Source organism: Ciconia boyciana, chromosome 2, assembly GCF_034638445.1.
Source record: "Ciconia boyciana chromosome 2, ASM3463844v1, whole genome shotgun sequence".
Taxonomy (NCBI): Eukaryota; Metazoa; Chordata; class Aves; order Ciconiiformes; family Ciconiidae; genus Ciconia; species Ciconia boyciana.
The window spans coordinates 112,844,307-112,865,026 of NC_132935.1; the positions used below are offsets into that span (position 1 = coordinate 112,844,307).

General features: G+C 39.6%; 1 protein-coding gene across 1 annotated transcript in view; it reads left to right on the forward strand.

Moving 5' to 3' along the window:
• Positions 1-20,720, forward strand: part of VPS41 (VPS41 subunit of HOPS complex) — a 119,801-nt gene that overhangs the window by 17,418 nt on the left and 81,663 nt on the right. The window contains exons 3-4 of the mRNA XM_072853580.1: positions 3,310-3,417; positions 6,391-6,468. Of these exons, the coding sequence (XP_072709681.1) occupies positions 3,310-3,417; positions 6,391-6,468 (186 nt within the window). The remainder of the gene's footprint in view (positions 1-3,309; positions 3,418-6,390; positions 6,469-20,720) is intronic.

Here is a 20,720-nt window from a genome sequence, read left to right on the forward strand (position 1 = left end):
TGTTCTTTACAGGTTTTTTACAGCATTTTTTTAGCAATTTGAGTACTAGCTTCAGCAGTAAAAGGCAAGTAGAAAACTAAATGGAATATAAGTTTCAAATTAGCATTCCTGTGGTTGAAAAATTGTCATTATTTATTTTACAACACCACGAAGGTAGCTTCCTCCTGTCATCTCTGTGGGTCTTCATCCCTTTCAGAATTTAAGGCTGCCATGTGTGGAGCGCTTTACACATTTTGTGCAGTATATGTTTCTTTTTCTCTGAATACATTTGACAAGAATTTTAAAAATCAGAGTTGTTGGGCTTGGTTTGCTTTGTGTTCTTTTTTAGGCAGAAAATACAGAAGAAGTGTTAAGCGGTAGTACAAGAAGCAGTGCTATAAAATTTCTTTTCAAATGTTTAGAATCCTCTAGGATGGTTTAAAGGACTTCTCTTTAATTAAAAGTGCCATACACTTAGTAAAAATCCATGTTAGCTGAGGAATTCCTCCCCCCACCTTGAAAGAGGAAAACCGTGAGTTTTTTTTGTATGGGGTAAATGTCACTCTGTTTATATCTTAGCTTTGCTGCAAGTCAGGACTTGTACTATTCCTCTAGGTTGTCATAGAAACACAGCTAACTGTCATCTCAACTCAGGCTGCTGATGGTTTTATTTGTAGGTTTTCAGGATTATTAAAATTTAACAAAAATTATTGATTGACTTTTTATTAACACTGGCTTGTGTTTACGTTAGTTCAGACTGCATAAAAGCTTTTCCTGATAGAAAAATACCTTTAAAATTATTCAACTCTGATACTCTGAATAAGAGATCATCAAATGCATTTAATATATGAGGTAGAGTCTGAAGCAGTAGGGAAATCCTGCATTTTTGCAAATCACCTCTTTCATTTTGTTTTGTTTACAGCAAGGTCCCCCCACTGCATTTCAATTCACCTTTTAGCTTGACTTTTACTTAACATAAAAGATACCTGTCACAAAAGCGTGAAATGGGTACATCATGGTGCCTAATAGTTGAAGTTTTCATTTTATTTACTTTTTTTGAAGCCTGGCAGAACGCTTCGGTGCACTGACTTTTGAAAGTATATATTTTTTGTATATGCATGTGCAGGAAAAATTACTTAGTTTTCACTCATAAATAAGACAGGCAAAACTTATTTACAGTAACTTTATCTAATGGTCCATGGATGAATGCTTTTATGCAAACTACTCAAGAGACTAGAATTAACTTTTCACGTTGGTTGCACATTTGATGTCCAGACTCCAGCAACACATGGGATCTTATAAAAACTAGATGACTGGAGTTCAATTTTTACTTTTATGAATTTATTCAATGATTACCCATGCATTTCAAGTGTAATCTTTGTAAGCAATGTATAAAATGCAGCAATGTATTAATTGCTGTAAAATGGATGCATACTTCCTTATGCCCTCCTTCCGTCACATGTACGCTTTTTTCTTTGACTTTACCTCCTCTGTCTACCCTGTAGTCATTTATTAAGGATCTCTAGGCACAAGGAATTTGGCTGATTTATATACAGCCATGTAATTTGACATTGTCATTCTGTCTAGTAACAACTTTGTTCAGTGTTAGATATACTGAATAAAATTGTTTCTTGGTGGACATTTTGACACCTCACTTCAGACTGCTACGTCGTGGACTGCTGACATCCCTATATTAATCTCATTTGTATTCTGTCATAAAACTCTCAAATAACATTTTTAAAAGGGCCTTTCTTTGCAGCATATTTATGTAAGCATGGGGCTAAATATTGAGTGTTTCCATAGGTCCGTATGGCTTTTATGTGTTTTGTATGAGGGTATATACATATTACCGCGTGTGATGGTAGCACGCATGGTAAATGGCCGTAATATTTAACTTGGGAAAGACTGGCTTTAGTACTCCAAAGGCAGATTAAACAAAATATGTTTTATTAACATGTTAATATGTCTCTTTTCCAAATTTATTTTTCACATCATTAGCTACAAGAAAATGTTGCACAAATATAGTTCTTCTGCCATAGGCTGACACTGTGCATTTTTATTTTCTATTCTAGGGATTGGAAAGCAGTGGTTGGTGGGAAGTAAAGGCGCTCCTTTACTAGAGCACTGCACTGGTATATTCTGGTTGCTTAGGAATGAAAGACGTGTTTTATGTGGGAAACACACTCAACATTGATGTGTTCATTAGAACTAATAGTGAGACTATTATTGCAGGTATACTGTTTCCCAGTGAGGACCAAGGGATATATGTGGGTTTGTGTATGTGTATGCATGTATAGTATTAACTGAGGCTTACTGAAGCTTATGAAATCTCTCTCTGGCATTGTACTTCAGTAGACCGTCTGTTACAGATAGATGCTTATGACCAGAAAGCTATTTTGCACCTTGGATTTTCTTTTCCTAAGAGATAAACTTGTTGGGTGTTCTTTGATCAATTAATTTGCTGCTTGTGTTTTTTATCTCGGTCTTCATTCTCTTCACTCTGTGCCACTTGATGCATCATCTTTCTTTGCATCTAAGTAGTGATTGGGTGATAATATCTAACATGCTTGAAAAGAAAAAAAAGAGGAAAGCTTTGGTATTTGCCAGAAAAAGTTCTGAACATGTAGGTGATACAGGTGATCCATAGGAATATGCTGTGTCCGGATCCTTTTCCCAGACAGTTTTGTAAGAACATATTTATACTCTCCTTTTTTTTTTTTTTTAAACATAAACCCATTGGTGCATTTTATACAATTAACTTATTTCTAGTGGATTCTTTTTATTTTTGTTCACAGCATTTTGCCTCTATCCTTCCTGCAGAGGTGCAGCATCTTGTAAAGGTCTTGAAGTTTCTTGTAACCTGCATGCTTCAGCTTAGAGTTAATTGTGGCTACAGTGGCACACTTTATTTTATCATCATCTGTTTTTCCATATCCATCCCTTTTATATTTTTCTTCTAAATTGGAAATTACTAACTTTATGTAACAAAGTACACATGTACATTTTTTTCCTGCTTTTTAGATATCAACTAAGCACTTCTTACAGCTGAATTGTTATGCTGCTATGCAGTCTTTGTTTGCACCCACAACTTTGGAGTAAAAAGAGAAATCAATAACAAAAAAGCACAACCCAAGCCCCCTCCAGTGATAAAAATGTGAAAGTTTGGCTTTTGATTGTAATGGCTGTCGTTAAGAGATAATAGTGATCCATCTTCGCCTGCTGCTGTGCAATAGTTTTGGGATATCTTTTAATTTGTTTTTATTTAAAATAAACTTCTAAGTGTTTGTTTTTTTCGCTTGCTCCCTTTTCCTTACACTCTTAAAAATTTAGGAAGATGAGAGTGAAGAAGAACCTAAGCTGAAGTATGAACGGCTTTCTAATGGAGTGACTGAAATTCTCCAGAAGGATGCAGCCAGCTGCATGACGGTGCATGAAAAGGTATTGTGTGACTTTGTGGCAGAGATAGTACTTCTGCTTGGTTTTATGTATTTATCTGTGCCTATAATATATCAGTATATTTCTGTGTAGAAGTGCTGCCAAATCTAGAGGTGCAGTGTGAGCCAACACTAATATGAACAAAATTAATGGTAAACTTGTGTTGAACAGTGCACACTTCGTCAGTGAGAAAATGAGGTGAGAATTCAAGGTGCATTGATTTGTTAGATGGGATGTTTACATAAGCTACTGGGAAAACGTTCACTCGATTTTAATTATGGACAGTATTATGAACTAGAATTGGGATGCAGTCCCAACTTTCCTTTATTCAGAAAGGAAATTGGCATATACTGTGCTTATTTGTACAGCTTGAATCACTGAAGACAGACTTGATCATGCCAGGGGCCAGCTTAGCGTATATTCAGTTGTGGAAGACAGCTGAGTTTCTGTTGATACAGTGTAGAAGAAAGTAATGACAATATTCCTTTTTTCTTTCCTTGTTTTTTGGGGGGGCTGTTCATACTAACACTTCCCTGTTCCCCTTCCCTGATGCAATATGTTAAAAACAAGGAGAGGGTATGCACATGCTCTACTACTGGTAAGGTTTGAGACATACAAGAGAATGAAGGGGAGAAAGTGATGGACAATGCAAAGTAAAGAAATTTTACAAAGAATCATTCCTTTATTCTTACAAGGAAGAAACTTCATATGTTTCTTTAGTGATTTAAACATTTTTTTTTATTTTCTGAGTTTTCTTCTCTTTTATAAATACTGAATAACAATTTAATATATTGAGGAATGCTGAAGAGCATCTGAAAGTATGAGTTAATGATTTGTCAAGTAACTATTAGTATGTAAAACATAATAGCTGTTTTCTGAATGTATAATTTTTCACAGCCAGTAATAGCTTCTTAACAGTTATTGTTCAGGGATCTATCTTATTATTTGGCTGTATTTTTAGATTGACTTGTGTTGTGTTTCTCCTACTGAAAGGACTGTTGCCATGGCTCAAGAGGCTCTTAAGATGAAGCTTGTATTTTAACTGTGCGAATGAAAACAATAAGTCTTTTTAAAATGTTTTTGACAACTTAGAATTACACAGATACTTGGAAAATTGGCAAGCATTTCCTCCTGGTCTGTGGACTGTTTGTGTTACCTTTTTTTCTTGAACCTCAGGTGAATTTTGAAAGCCAAGAGATGAACAGGATTTTTCTATAAGGGTGTGTGCAGATACAGCTTTAACTATGGTGTCACAGAGTGACAATACAGGAAAGCTGTTTAAGTATCCCAGCACTTTTAGTTTTCCAGCAAACTAGATATACTATTTATGAGAAGGATCAATATTGTTAGAAGCCAGGTACTGGAGTCTTTTAGGAATAGGTCTCTTACAACAGAGAGCTTAAAAATGAAGCTGGGTTATAGGCTTTGCGAGGCTGTTTTCTGTTTTGTTCTGTTTTTTGGATTTTTTTTTGTTTTGTTTTGTTTTTTTCCCCTGCAAGAGCAGGGAAAGCCCTGCTAAAGAGTCATCATTAGGAAAATTATACAGTACTATGTAAAATATGCCTCTGATTAAAGCAGTTTAACTTTGCTGGGAAAATCTGAAAATCTGGCTTCTGTATTCAGACTAATTTCCCCCCAGAATTATTTTTTTTCTTTTCACTGCTAAAGCATCATATTTTCACCAGGCTTGCTGTCTGCACTGGATGACTAATCGTCATGGCACCTGGTGCATTCAAGCAGGCCTGTGCAGTGGAATAGTCATACCTAGTTATGTCTGCACACCTGATGTTTTATTAACCAGTATTGATTTTTTTACCCGGGGGACTTTTTTCTTCCTGAAAAAAGGCAACCTTGCAGGAGTGAAAGGCATTGCAGGGGATGAATTTCTAATGAACCCCTTCTTTCCCTTTTTTGACTCCTTTTAATGTAGCTTCATATTTTAAGTGCCTGAACTGAAATTTCATTTTAAGCAATTCCATTTTGATAAATCCTTTTAAACCTTGACTTTCTGTAAGGTTATTTTTTAAAGATTGTGCTGCCTGACTGACACGCTTAGCAGAGCCTGTAAATTTGAGCATTTCATTATAGGTTGCAATGAAGCATGCTCACATGCAGTGAAATACAGAGAATTGAGGAGCCTAGACTGTTTGAGTAATGCTGAAAGGAGGGGGGGAATAAAAGAAACCTCTGTCATAAATCAAGTAGTACCGAAGTTCTTCCTTTTCTGTTTAGCTGTAGTTCACATGGTTCAATTAACAGCAGATCTCTCAGAATCAATTCCCTTCTTGTTTGTATCAAAATCAGTTTGTGATAGCATGCATTTGTGTCGAGATTTCTTTATTTAGCTACTGTTTTTTAAATGAAACTCCTGAGATTTCTGAGGAAAAGTGTATTTGTCTTGAAAGTGTTCAATGTAGGAGTGTCACTATGTGAAGGAAAGCAAACCCAGTGGTTATCTGTGTGCTTAAATGCACTGTCAGAGATCTTCCATAATTCAGCAGTATTTTACCAGTGGCTTACTGGTGGCCTTTTTCTGTGTTTGAATGTTTTGGTTTTATGTTAGTGATGAAGCAGAATTAAAATAAAGCCCAAAGGAAACCATTATGATTGAAACAAAGCTGCAGAAAGGATCTAGAAACTATTTCAGGTCTGGTCCTTGCTTTCACGCATTTTTAATTTGCTGCCACAGTCCATCAGGCAGGGTGTACGGACTGCAGACACCATTAGTTGTCAGTGGATGAGGGTCCTCATGACTCATTCTGACAGCTAACTTGCACTATCACAGTAATATGGGCTTGAAGCCCTGTTTTATTCTTTAGGTGCAATTAAAATAAGCTTTGTCTATAGAAGGTGCTGGGTTTTTTTCCCAGTGCTGCTAATCATTAATCTCCTAAACATCCTGGAGTTCATTTAGCATTGCTGTAGTTTTGGTTGTGGTGTCTTTGTGTTTATGTAATCAGTCTCTCTCTTTTACAGTTTTTGGCATTGGGAACGCATTATGGCAAAGTTTATTTACTTGATGTCCAGGGGAACATCACACAGAAGTTTGATGTTGTAAGTATGACATTATTCAGAACACATCTACTGGGATGTAAAAATGCTGTGATGTACTAAGTAATAAATAAGTTAATGCTCTTGCTACACCTGAAATTTTACTAATGCATTTCGTGAACTCCCTCCCTATAACATAAGAGGCAGTGTATGTTCCTTGCAAAAAGAAGTTACACTGGATGGTTTTGTGATGAGCACATCTCAGTTCACACACAATAAACTTTCTTCATGAAGACAGAAGAGGAGATACTTATTTATGATTGTAAATGGCTATTATTAATTATGTAACCCGGAGATTCGTGACTTCCATAGGCATGAGCCCCTGCTCATTAGGTGACTATTGTCAGTTGTAGTGTGTGCACTATCATCTTATCTAGTTGCCACAAGTAATTGAAAATTGATTGATTGCCTTGCTGGTTCGGTTTATCTACTGCAAATATATAACGCTAATATTTTATGTGAATGTTTTGAAGCTTGGACTCTTAAGGGATTGTACTGATTGAAGGAGAAGAAACAGACTTTTTCCTTATTGTGGTTCCTGATATTAGAGAATGAATGAAATGCTAAATTTAAAGCTCTGTTCTAGAGTACTAAATGTTCCTTTTAATTGTGGATATTTATTGATTTTGTTTGTTTGTTTTGCTTTTTAATATCTCATTTTCAAATTCCCTGTCTTCCACAGGAGGTGGGAGGACGAGAATTAGCAATTTTTATTTCTCCTGGCATTGTGACAAAGTCTAGTAGCCAAGCATTGGTTTTTCATAGCAGTGTCAGCACTTGTCAGAGTATCCATCACAAGATGTTGGCATGTTTGCAAAGAGAACGTATGTTCTAAAGCTGACACAGCTAGCTGCATGGGAGGGGTGAAAGGTTTTGTTTATATTTTTGAAAAATCTAATTATGCAGTTGTGCAAGGCGGGGGGGGGGGAGTCACAGCCAAAACCTTATATATAGCATTGGTCAGATTGACAATGACCTTACTGGGTATTAATGAAAGTCAAGCTAATTACGTTCTTCTGTTTCTTTTAACTTTCTGCGTTCATCAGCCCCACAGAGGAAATGCTGACTGCATTTCAAAAGAGGAAAAGTTTTTGGTGTCTCCCTTACAGTTCTGATTATTTTACATGTATGCTACTTGCTAAAGATATAGTTTATTTTTCTCTGAAGTAATCCATTTGGGGCAGGCTGGATTAAAGTGTACCTGAATTCTTCTCTTCCACCTCTGCAGTAAAAGACTGACTCAAAGACTCACTCAAACGAAGTGGAGATTTTCTATCGAGTCAGGCATTAAATGTCTTAGACTTGTGTTCGTTCCACTCTGTGTCAGGTACTTGGTAGTTCTACAAATGAACACTTCCATTTTTTTTCCTAAGTACATCACCAACACCCTGTCCTCCCACACTAGTTCCCAAAGGTGAAATCCTCCTCTTTCTGTAAAGACTTAGGGCACTGCCTAGGTGTAAAGCAAGGAACAAGGTGACCTGTTGTCTACTAAAGACTATAAAGCAAAATCCCTGCATCCTGTTTATACCTGCGCACCCAAATGTGCTATTCTTTTCTTTGCTTTTCCTTAATAAAAAGTCCTACCAGTGCCTGCTGGGAGGGTGGTTTCTTATGATAAAATTAAGGTTGGGCTATATAAAGCACTTTCTGCTCTACATTGCTTACATGGTTTTCCCTTTTCCAAACTTGACCTGCTTCAGGATGAAGATTTTTGTGCCTTTGTGCCTTTTGTGTCATCTTATAGAGATGTCAATGATTTCTTTTTAAACTGTTGAGTACAAACTGCTTTTTGAGATGGAGAATAGGAAAAAGAAATGTTTCTTGATTCTGTTCTTAATGTTTCTGTCTCTTTTTGTAACGTACATGTTTCCAGTGCAACAGATAAATTATATAATGGATCAGGTGGAAAGGGGCTTCTTTTTTTCTTTTTTATAGTTTGAAGAAAAATGATTTTGATCTAGGACCACTTGTCTGTAAAAGACAAGTTTTCCAAGGAACTACTAAGTATTGTAGAACAGAATGGGCTCCCTATGTGAGAAACAAAGCAGCTCTGTGACATGCTTGGCTGCTTAAACAGAGAAGTTTTCTGAATGAATGTTGTCAGCTGTTGAACCCATAGATGGTTTATTCTGAACTGGCTGCTGTACGTTAGAATATTTTCCTTCTAACCTGAACTTTTCAAGATCTTGGACTGCAGACTAGAGGCATCGCTATCAGAATGTCTGGTGGGGTCTTCCTTCTGTTCTCTTCCACCAATGTCTGTTTACTGTCTCTCCTCCTGGGGGATTTGCATTAGAGCATTGCCATGTTGTAAATCCCAAATAAAACCTAACCCTTTCTTGAGAAGAAAGTGAGTCACTTCCTGAAGTCCTATAGATGCAAAGCATTTCTTGTAAATGTGCTGGGGCAAAGAGTATTTTCTTTAATGGTATTTTCTCTGGTTCTTTGTTGGGTCCAAAATGAACAAATTCCTTCTGAGAAGTGTTTCCACTGGTGGAATGGCAGATATGGTTTTACCTTGAAATTGTAAATAGGAGAAGTGTCTGTTGCTACTAATTTCTGGAAATTAGTAATGTATAAAAATTGTTCTGAGTAATAAAAAAAAAATAAAATAGTCCCTCATTAAAGAGCAAGCAATATTACTACTGAAATCTTGTAATTGTTTGCAGTAAACAGTGTACCCAGGGAGTGACTTTTACATATTTTTCTTTTTGAAAGAATCTTTTCAGCAGATGTTTTCTGTCACATGAGATGGCAGAAATGAATAGTAAGGATAGCAACGTGAAGCCTTTGTCTGGAAGAAATCAGTTATGTAATTCAAGGAATTGTTCTGCATTTGAGCCTTTATCTGTATTTTTCAGGGGTTTGTTTGTTTTTTTTTTAAAGCCAAGTTGGGGAATAGAAAAATTAATTACTTTTCTATACATCTAAGTATGTTAAATGTGTGAATAGAAAAAATAAACCATACACAGGAAACTTTAAAAGTCACTAGATTTGAAATAGTGTTAGTATGTGAAATAAACCAGAAAAGAGAGTTGGATTTTTATTTTAACCTTTTTTAAAATTTATTTTAGTGGCAAGTTCATATTAAGTATATGTAGAAAATACCATTACTGTTACCATAGTCCTCTTGATTTCCATTTTTCTTACCTAATCTTAGGTAGTCATGTTCAATAATATAAATGGGCTTGGAAATTGAAGAAATAAGAATTTTGGTTTTATAATAAATAATTTATTTTTCATATTGGCTCACACCTGGATTTTAGCCAAATTGTAAAACAGAAATAGAGACTGATCTCAGAGAATTTGCAGCATAATTACTTTATCATGTCTCCAGCTCCTGTGAACTTTGAGGAAGAAAACTCACAGGTATGTTGTATAATCTCCAGAATGGCCAATTTCTGAATTATGGCCCTTCTGTTGAAGGCTGAATGCATTTAGCATTTTAAATTGCTAAAAACAACTGTAAGAAACATGAAAATGTAAAGCCTGGCATCCCTAGAAGTTCTGCTATTGTGACATGCTTTTTTTGTTTGTTTGTTGTTTAAAAAAACCTTTTAGGACTTCACCTGTTATGTCCATAGCAGCAAAACAATGTGGGTATCTTGAACTGCAAATGAACAGCCCTAGTGCTGCAAAGACTTAATCATGTGCTCTACTTTGACCCATAAATATTCACAGTGGCTTCTGTGAACCTAACATAGACAACTAAAAAGTCTTTTCAGAAGAGTCTTTCTCTCATCCTGCTCTTAAAATATCTGATGCTGGATCCTATGCCAGGTGGACGACTAGTCTTTTCAGGTTTGCAACTCCTCTTGTCAACAGCAGTAGAAATGTGTGCTTTGAAACTGGTGTGAGAGACTCTTGGTTTGGGGAGAATTGAGAGATGGGAATTTGGGGGCTTTGGCCTTGGGTGGCGCTGGTATCAGCGGCCACACTTGTGCTCTCGCATGATCCCGCCTTCCTCCTTGCCTAGCATGTTTTTAGCTCTTGCCAGTGTGGCTGTCTTTGACAATGTCAGCCACCTAAGATTAACTGATATGCATCCTCAAATAACGTATGTTTGACAAACTGGTGTTCTCTTGTATTAAGGTTCAGTGCATTGAGTGAGATGAAATGTGTCAAATGCACTGAAAATTATTACTAAAAGGCAACAAGAAGGGGAAAAAAAAAAGCCTGCTAATGCCACTGACAAAGGATGATGCAGGACTGATTCACAGCATGTTAATTCCAAGTGCCTCTCCATCTTTCTTTTCTTCTTAGACTGTCTACAATTTATTAATATAATTATTGCCTCAACTGACATCTTGTGGATTAAGGACTTGTAGATATGAAGAAAGCTATACAAACATGTTTAGTTAAGTAACAAATCAAAAACCTTTCAAAGGGCAAGAAAACCTGCCCCCATTCTGGTCTTCTAATAAACATCAAGCTTAAAGCAAAAATTGTAAGAAGTCTTGGCTGGTGCCAGTGATATTCTGTGAGAAGGGGAAATGTCACCTATTTTACAAGTAGGGGGTTTTAAATGTTTAATGCATCAGAGGTGTTTCAGAGGTGATGCATGAGTCTAGAAAACAATGTAAACAGTGTTCTAAAGCCTCTATTAGTGCAAAGAAATTGAAGTCCTTTTAGCATGCAACATTTGTGAGCTATTCAAAACTGCTGGAATTTCAGAAAGAATGAAACTTTAAGTAGAGGCCCCTTCTCGCAGCGTTTCATTTTACCATGTATTTCTTTCCAGGCCTCACCATTTTTTTCTAATTGTCTCACATTGTGTAGCACTAAACATTTCTGTATGTTTTTTTAATCGGAGTAGCAGAAATCCAAAATCACTAGGTCGTCTCTTCTGCCTTGAAAAATTAAAAGGGAGTTTCTTCTGTGGTAGTATTGTTGCCTTTGGGTGTATTAAAGTTACAGCACTCTCCAGCCTCTGGAGCAAGAGTGTTGCTTGCTTGAAGGTCAGTCAGTGGCCTGTTGGTTTTGCTGATAACTCCGCAGGTTGCAAACAAAATGTCAGAGGTTTCTGTTGACTCGATGTGCTTTTGAGAGTTTAATCGCTAACAAGAAAAGCATATTTCTAATGAAGAAACAGCTGTTGTTAAGCATTAAATGCTATAGCCAGAAATAATGTGGAGCCCACTAACTGCTGTGAGAGATAATGCAGCATCTTTCAATGGGGAAGGTAACTTTTAGCATTTGATTGTATAATGAAGTAACTTTGAATGGAACTTTACATGAGAGTTTAAGACTAAGATGATATAAATGTCACTTATTTTGACAGGCTACTTAAAATTCCCTGTTTATTACTTTAACTACATCATTTTAGTTGTCACTGTCAGACTATGAAAGAAGACTTAGTTGGGAAATGAAATGAAGCAACAGAATTTAGAGTAAAGATCTGGGTAGCTGTGTGTTCGTATTTGCAGAGTGTCACTGTGCCTGTTAAATTTGAAGCTGAAATCCTGTGTTTTGTACAAAAGCAAGCAGGCTACTATAAGTGTAGGCTCCAAAAAACAAAGTAAAAATTAAGGTTTTGATAGGAGTGAGTGTCTATGCAGGGGACAGTTTCCTTCCCCTCCATGGGACCTCCCACCCAAATGGGTGGTGCAGTCCTATGGCTTAAATGCCTTAAGTTAACCCCTAGCTCTGCCTAGTGGAAAAACTGGAGAAAAGTGACATCCTTCGGGATTTTGCTCTTAAGACTTGGATGTCTACACCCAATTTAATAGCCCTTCTTCTGCTACCTGTCTTTTCATTTTAACTGCAGATGATTTGGAAATCAGAGGTTTTTACAGTAGTTGTGGGAGTAACTCAGCCTTTTGAGTCTGGCTTTTTGGATGTTATAAAGGCTTGGAAAATATGTCTTATGATGTTTGTTCTGATACTGTGCTTATTAGGTTGTTTGTGACCTGCAGTGTTCCCAATGGGAACTGTGGAGCTACTGAAGATTAGGACCCTTCCTTGGCTGGAATCATTATGTACCTGGGTGTGTCTGTCGCTGGATGAGAAGTGAGGTAGCTTGCCTAGACAGGCAAAAATTGTGGTGTCAGAGCCGTTATTCCATAGGTCTAGAAAAGTTTTTTGTCTGACACGACTGAAACCAAAAAACCTCTCATAGGTGTTTTACACATTGTCTTTGTATCCACTGTATCTAACTTTCCTTTGAAGGGAGCATTGCTTAAATTTTTACTTAAACAAAGAGATTAGATGGATGTGGGAGGCATTCATTATTACTAGAAATGTTGCTTGGAGTATGGATGATATATGGGAGTTTTAAACAATTGTAGTATCATGCATGATTAATTTTTATAAGCTCAAAACTGAGTAAAGCATGACCATTTAATTCAATTATTCTTTCAAGCTTGTAGCTTGCAATAACTGTGTAGCTCAGTGCAGAAAAACGCACAAAGTTTAGTTGGGAGTATGAGTTCAGGTACAGAAGGTCTTGTATGGTCCAGCCATTTATTTCTTGAATGCTGTTAGCTCATACAAGTCAAACACATGCTTGTGCAGTCACAAACAGTAACGTGTATGCTGTAGATTAAATTAATTTCATTTAAAGTAGAAAGCCTAAGTACTTTATCAGCTGTTTCTGGGACTGCGATTGTTCCTTCCTTCTCTTTTGAACTTTTCACTAGCAGCTATGTTGCCCGTGTACCTTCTTTTGAGAAGGATGTCAGCCCCATCCTTAGACTGAATGATCTTTCTACAACTTCATTACTCTCCAAATGCGTATTGTTTTTCTTGTCTTTTTTGACATAGAAGCATAGGAAGAAGTTTCCTTTTTTGTTCTCCAGTATCAATCACTTTTCTACAGAGTGGGTATCCTGTTGTCTGACAGTTGCATTTCATGACCAATTCTAAAGGTATTATGTTTAAGGTACCTTAGCAGGCCTCTTTAATGTCACTGATTTCAGTAAGAGTTTGTTAATGTCACCTCTTAATGAGGTAAAGGGTTGTGACTGAATACTGTTTTATCACAATCATCTAGACATAGCAAATAGCTCAGTTTCTCTTGACTTGATAGGATCCTATCATATTCTATGTGTTTTCTCAAAAAAGTTGAAAACTGGAAAATTCTAGGGGAAAAAATATCTCATTATGGGAGAACGCTAAACATGAAGGGTATTACTACTATAGTATGTAATACAGCATTGTTCGTCAATGAAAGGGCAGAGTTTCCAATGTTGGTGGTTCCCCTCCTCCCCCCCCATCAGACTTTGCAGGAACTCTGAGTCTATTTTTGTGAAAGATCAAGTAGAGGACCTTGCTGTAATTCTGCTAAGTGAATTTACATGTGGCATTTTCAAACATTTTTTAACAAAATTATTTGTGACATTATGCAGAAACATCAAAATCATCAAAACAATTCTTTTTTTTTTTTTTTCTTTTAACTCTTTCACCATCCAGGTTTGGTAACACTTGCTGTTTGAATGCATACTACATCTTGTGATTATTTAGAAAATGTAATTTGTGTTTGCAACTATTACTGACCTTTTCTCTTAAAAAATTGCCCTGTGTACCATAATTTGACAACAATATTAGGCAAAGTTTATATGCTTTTAAGAAAAACACAGAAACATAGTTTCTAATTTCAAAGACATACTAAACAACCATGCACAACAATATTTTTTTCATCTCTGATTTTAGAAAAATATTACTTTTCTAGAGTGTAATTGGCTCTTAAAAGGAAGCCTCAAAAGACTCCCAACACATTTCAAACAACTGCTAAATAAGGAACATACTTTTCTGTGCCTTCCAGAGGCTTAGTCACTGACAAGAAAGACTAGATGCTTCTAGGTTGTTCTGTCTTTTACTACTTGTTGGTATTTGAAGAACCACAGATTCTCACCATCAGGGATGTTCCTGTCCTACTGGGAACTTTCTGGTTTGACCAGGTTATGTTGACTGGCACGAGACATATATTCAGTGATTCACCGCTTCCTTTTTCCAGTCATCTCAGAAGCATATTGTGCCACATCTGTCTCATACCCTCCCTAAATGCTTTTTGCTGATATACAGCTGGACCACTGGGCCAAGTCACTGTAGAGTTTTTATTAGCAGCAATGGAACAGCTAGTTTCAGGTAGCACTGATGAAGTCTTTTCATAAAAGACTGATAACACAGATGTGCATTTTCTAAACCCTAACAACCTTTAAAATCATAGGGAGGATTTGGAAAGGTTTGATTCCTAAGAAGCTAGCATACTGCTGATTTGTAGAGCTGTTTTCCTTTCAAATGGCATAATATACCTGGATGGCATTTTCCTCTATATGGAAGGCAGGCATTTGCGTGCACATATACAAAATAATAGCAGAATTTGCTTGTCAGAATTATTCAGAGTTCTGGCATTAATAAAATATTATTTGCATTAGAAAATGTTTTCCTAGTTAGAAAGTCCAAAGCAACTGAGTTCTGGAGGACAATGTTTTTTATACATGTTGACATTAATGACAGAGCTACAGCCCTTTGTTTCCATTAACAATAAAAATGCAGTACTATTAAAAACACAGAATGACATAACAGGGGCATAATATGATGAACAAAACATGAAGGCAAAACTAAGTATTTTTTCCCATGGGGGCAAGATGATATTGATAACGAACTTTGTAAATCTAATAAAGATTCCTTTCTGAAGGATGAGACTTATTTGTTTTAAAAGACATGACAGTGTGTATAGCAGTTGTTTATTGCACTTCTGATAGAATGCTAAACGTAGCCAGTCTAGACTTGACCAGTCTTGGGTGTTAATACCCTCAGGGTGGCTGCTGACAAAAGTAGCTGCTTTTGAGCTGGCCATCTCCAGTGTGATGCTACTGAGGAAGCTAGTTCCACTCAGTGTCCTGCGACACAGAGAAATAAAAGTATAAGTGTCCTGGTTTTGGCTAGGATAGAGTTAATTTTCTTCCTAGTAGCTGGTATAGTGCTGTGTTTTGGATTTAGTATGAGAATAATGCTGATAGCACACTGATGTTTTAGTTGTTGCTGAGCAGTGCTTACACTAAGTCAAGGACTTTTCAGCTTCTCATACTGCCCTGCCAGTGAGGATGCTGGAGGTGCACAAGAAGCTGGGAGGGGACACAGCCAGGACAGCTGACACCAACTGGCCAAAGGGATATTCCATGCCATACAATGTCACGCTGAACAAAAAAACTGGGGGGAGTTGGCCAGGGGGGCATGTCCGCTGCTCGGGATCTGGTTGGTCATCAGTCAGTGGGTGGTGAGCAGTGGCATTGTGCATCACTTGCTTTGTATATTCTTTTATCATTATTGTTATTTTCCCTTCCTTTTCTGTCCTATTAAATTGTCTTTGTCTCAACCCACGAGTTTTACTTTTTTTTCCGATTCTCTCCCCCATCCCACTGGGAGGGGGGAGTGAGCGAATGGCTGTGTGGTGTTTAGCTGCCTGCCAGGTTAAACCACGACAGTCCCTTTTGGCACTCAACATGAGGCTTGAAGGGTTGAGATAATGACAGATCTGACCAGAGCGTGTTAAAACAAATTTGTTATAAACATTCATTATTAGGTTAATAGCTGCTGGCCACAAGTTGATTTATTTGCTCTCAGAGTTGTTGTGCTTGTTCTCAGAGTTGTGTTATGTGACACCTTCCTTGCTGTCTGTGTTCCCTGTTGTGCTGTTTATCATCTCTGGGGGCCGGATTAAGGTTATCATTTTGCAGTACTGTGTAACACTGACTTATGGTATGATAAAATTACTGGTCGTGAGACTAATCTGGTATTTGTACTCAGCATTGCCATCACCTTTGTACTTTGGGAATCATCTCTCAGAAACTATTAATAATTATACTCTTTACCTTTTCTCCTTGGAGAGCCAATTTATGGGGGAGACAAGGTGGGACACTTTCCCCCGCTCCTTCACCTTCCTCTTCTCCTCCAGGCTAGTTACAATAGCTCTTGAGAATTTTGAATATCCTTGGGATGTTCAAACCAGCATGTTCCTATTGCTGTGTCTCCTGAATGTGTTTCAGGTCTTGTTTAACCTTAAACAACTATTTTAGAATACCACCCAGAGATGTGCCCCGAGGCTGGATAGTTATGAGTGGCAGGGTGTGTAGGATAGTATGGGCAAATACCTAGGACAGTGGGCAGCTCCAGTGTTTTGGAACTTCACCCTTGAACAAGTGCAGAATCCTGAAAAACTAGTAAAATATTTGGAAAAAGTATGCTGTCACCCTGGCAATTCCAGAGAGACACAAACACTATTCAATACCCTCGGGGGAAGAGAAGGTCTCTGGATCTGACGACAAAACAACAGGCACTCCGGCCCCGGCAACAGGCACTGCGGCTGAACGAGAGAACCAAGCTGTGCCAGTATCAGTCACCCCTATACACAAGAAGAAATACTGGATGCGAAAGTCAGCACATTTTGTAAGGGAAGAAACCCCTACTAAGAAGGGGAAGGAGGAAGGAGTGGACGAGGCAGGCTACTCCAAAGCAGGGCCATCACAAGAAGAGGAGGAGGAAGAGGCAGAGCTCATAAACGAGGCGGTAACCACCTAATCCCCTATCCCTGAGTGAGCTGGGAGATATGCGAAAAGATTTCAGCCAGATGTCCAGGCAAGCACATTGTCACCTGGCTGCCCTGATGCTGGGATAATGGGACCAGTAGCCCGGAATTAGAGGGTAGGGGGAAGCCAAGCAGATGGGATCCCTTTCTAGGGAAGGGGCATTGACAAAGCAATTGGAAAAGGGGCACAAGCCCTCAGCCTCTGGAGGGAACTCCTGTCAGGCGTGAAGGAAAGATATCCCTTCAAGGAAGATGTTACATGTCACCCAGGCAAGTGGACCACCATGGAGAGAGGTATCCAGTACCTGAGGGAATTAGTGATGCTGGAGGTGATTTATGATGACCTGGACAATGAGCAGTTATCCAGAAATCCAGATGAAGTCAAGTGCACACGACCCATGTGGCAAAAGTTTGTACGGAGCGCACCATCATCCTATGCCAACTCATTGGCAGTAGTGACCTGGAAAGACGGAGTGGGACAATGGTGGATGAATTGGCTGGCCAACTCCAGCAGTACGAAGAAAGTCTCTCTTCCTCAGCTGTGGAGAAACTGTCCTGGGAGTTCCAGCAACTCAAAGAGGATATGCCCTACTCCCCGCCTGTATAGACCAGTATCTCGGCTATTAGGAGTCAGCGTTCTTCTGCTCAAGAGAGAGGATTTAGAGGGTACACACCATGGGCCACCCTGTGGTTTTACATGTGTGATCACAGAGAGGACATGAGGAAGTGGGATGGAAGACCTACCTCGACCCTAGAGGCATGGGTACATGAGTTACAAGGAAAAACAATCACAAAAGGCGGTTCTTCAAGGAAAATTGCTGCTCCAGTTTCCAGTGGGCAGTTCCCCAGACAAAGTAGAAGAGCTGATCCTGCTTCCGATCTTAATAAACGGACTTCTGATTTGTATTTACGAGAAGTGAGTAATGAATACTGTGACTAGGACTAGAGGGGCCCTGCCTCCAGCCAGGTGGAGGAAGGCGACAACTGGGTTTACCAGACTGTATGGATTCGATGGCCTGGCACATCGGACCCACAGGAGTATAAGGCTCTAGTAGACACCAATGCACAGTGTACTCTAATGCCATCGAGATACAAAGGGGCAAAACCCCTCTATTTCTGGAGTGACAGTGGGATCCCAACAGCTAACAGCTAGGCAGGAGTAAGCCTAACTGTGAATGAGTGGCAAAAGCACCCCATTGTGCCTGACCTAGAGGCTCTGTGCATCCTTGTCATAGACTACCTCAGGAGAGGGTATTTCAAGGACCCAAAAGGGTACTGGTGGGCTTTTGATATAGCTGCCTTGGAGATGGAGGAAATTAAGCAGCTGTCTACCTTGCCTATTCTCTCAGAGGACCCTTCTGTTGTGGGGTTGCTGAGGGTTGAAGAACAACGGGTGCTGATTGCTACCACAGCGGTGCACCAGAGGCAATATCGCACCAACCAAGACTCCCTGATGGCCATCCATAAGCTGATTCGCTGACTAGAGAGCCAAGGAGTGATCAGTAAGACTTGCTCATCCTTTAACAGTCCCATATGGTCAGTGAGAAAGTCTAATGGAGAGTGGAGACTAACAGTAGACTGTCACAGCCTGAATGAAGTCACGCCGCCGCTGAGTGCTGCCGTGCTGGACATGCTAGAACTTCAATACGAACTGGAGTCAAAGGCAGCCAAGTAGTATGCCACAATTGATATTGCTAATTCATTTTTCTCAATCCCTTTGGCAGCAGAGCGCAGGCCACAGTTTGCTGTCACATGGAGGGGTGTTCAGTACACTTGGAATCGACTGCCTCAGGGGCAGAAACACAGCCCTGCCATTTGCCATGGACTGATCCAGACTGCACTGGAAAAGAGTGAAGCTCCAGAACATCTGCAATACATTGATGGCATCATCGTGTGGAGCAATACAGCAGAAGAAGTTTTTGAGAAAGGGAAGAAAATAGTCCAAATCCTCCTGAAAGCTGGTTTTGCCATAAACCAAAGTAAGGTCAAGGGACCTGCGCTGGAGATCCAGTTTTTAGGAATAAAATGGCAAGATGGACATCGTCAAATCCCTATAGATGTGACCAACAAAATAACAGCTATGCCTCCACCAACTAGCAGAAAGGAAACACAAGCTTTCTTAGGTGTTGTGGGTTTTTGGAGAGTGCATATTCCAAATTACAGTCTGATTGTAAGCCCTTTCTATCGCGTGACCCAGAAGAAGAATGATTTCAAATGGGCCCCTGAGCAATGACAAGCCTTTGAACAAATTATATGGGAGATAGTTCATGTGGTAGCCCTTGGGCTAGTCCGGGCAGGACAAGATGTAAAGAATGTGCTCTACCCCGCAGCTGGGGAGAATGGCCCTACCTGGAGCCTCTGGCAGAAAGCACCAGGGGAGACTCAAGGTTGACCCCTAGGGTTTTGGAGCAGGGATACAGAGGATCCCAGGCCTGCTGTACTCCAACTGAAAAAGAGATATTGGCAGCATATGAAGGCGTTTGAGCTGCTTCGGAAGTCGTTGGTACTGAAGCACAGCTCCTCCTGGCACCCTGGCTGCCAGTGCCGGGCTGGATGTTCAAAGGGAGGGTCCCCTCTACACATCATGTAACTGATGCTACGTGGAGTAAGTGGGTTGCATTGATCGCACAATGGGCTTGGATAGGAAACCCCAGTTGCCCAGGAATCTTGGAAGTCATCATGGACTGGCCAGAAGGCAAAGATTTTGGAATATCACCAGAGGAGGAGGCAACACATGCTGAGGAGGCCCCACTGTATAATAAACTACCAGAAAATGAGAAGCAGTATGGCCTGTTCACTTATGGGTCCTGTCGTGTTGTAGGAAAGCATCAGAGGTGGAAGGCTGCTGTATGGAGTCCTATACGACAAGTTGCAGAAACTGCTGAAGAAGGTGAATCGAGCCAATTTGCAGAAGGGAAGGCCATCCAGCTAGCTTTAGACATTGCTGAACAAGAAAAGTGGCCAGTGCTCTATCTCTATACTGATTCATGGATGGTGGCAAATGCCCTGTGGGGGTGGTTACAGCAATGGAAGCAGAGCAACTGGCAGCGCAGAGGCAAACCTATCTGGGCTGCAGCATTGTCGCAAGATACTGCTGCCTGGGTAGAGAACCTGGTTGTAAAAGTACATCACGTAGACGCTCACGTACCCAAGAGTCAGACCACTGAAGAACATCAAAACAACCAGCAGGTGGATCAAGCTGCTAAGACTGAAGTGGCTCAGGTGGACCTTGTCTGGCAACATAAGGGTGAATTATTTATAGCTTGGTGGGCCCATGACACCTCAGGCCATCAAGGAAGAGATGCAACATATAGATGGGCTCGTGACTGAGGGGTGGACTTGACCATGGACACTATTGCACAGGTTATCCATGTATGTGAAACATGCGCTGTAATCAAGCAAGCTAAGTGATTAAAGCCTCTGTGGTATGGAGGGCTATGGCTGAAATATAAATATGGGGAGGTCTGGCAGATTGATTATATCACACTCCCACAAACCTGCCAAGGCAAGCGCCATGTGCTTGCAATGGTGGAAGCAACCACCGGATGGCTGGAAACATATCTTCTGCCACTGCCCAGAACACTATCCTGGGCCTTGAAAAGCAAGTCCTATGGCAACATGGAACCCCAGAAAGAATTGAGTCAGACAGCAGGACTCATTTCCGAAACAACCTCATAGACACCTGGGCCAAAGAGCATGGCATTGAATGGGTATATGGCATCTC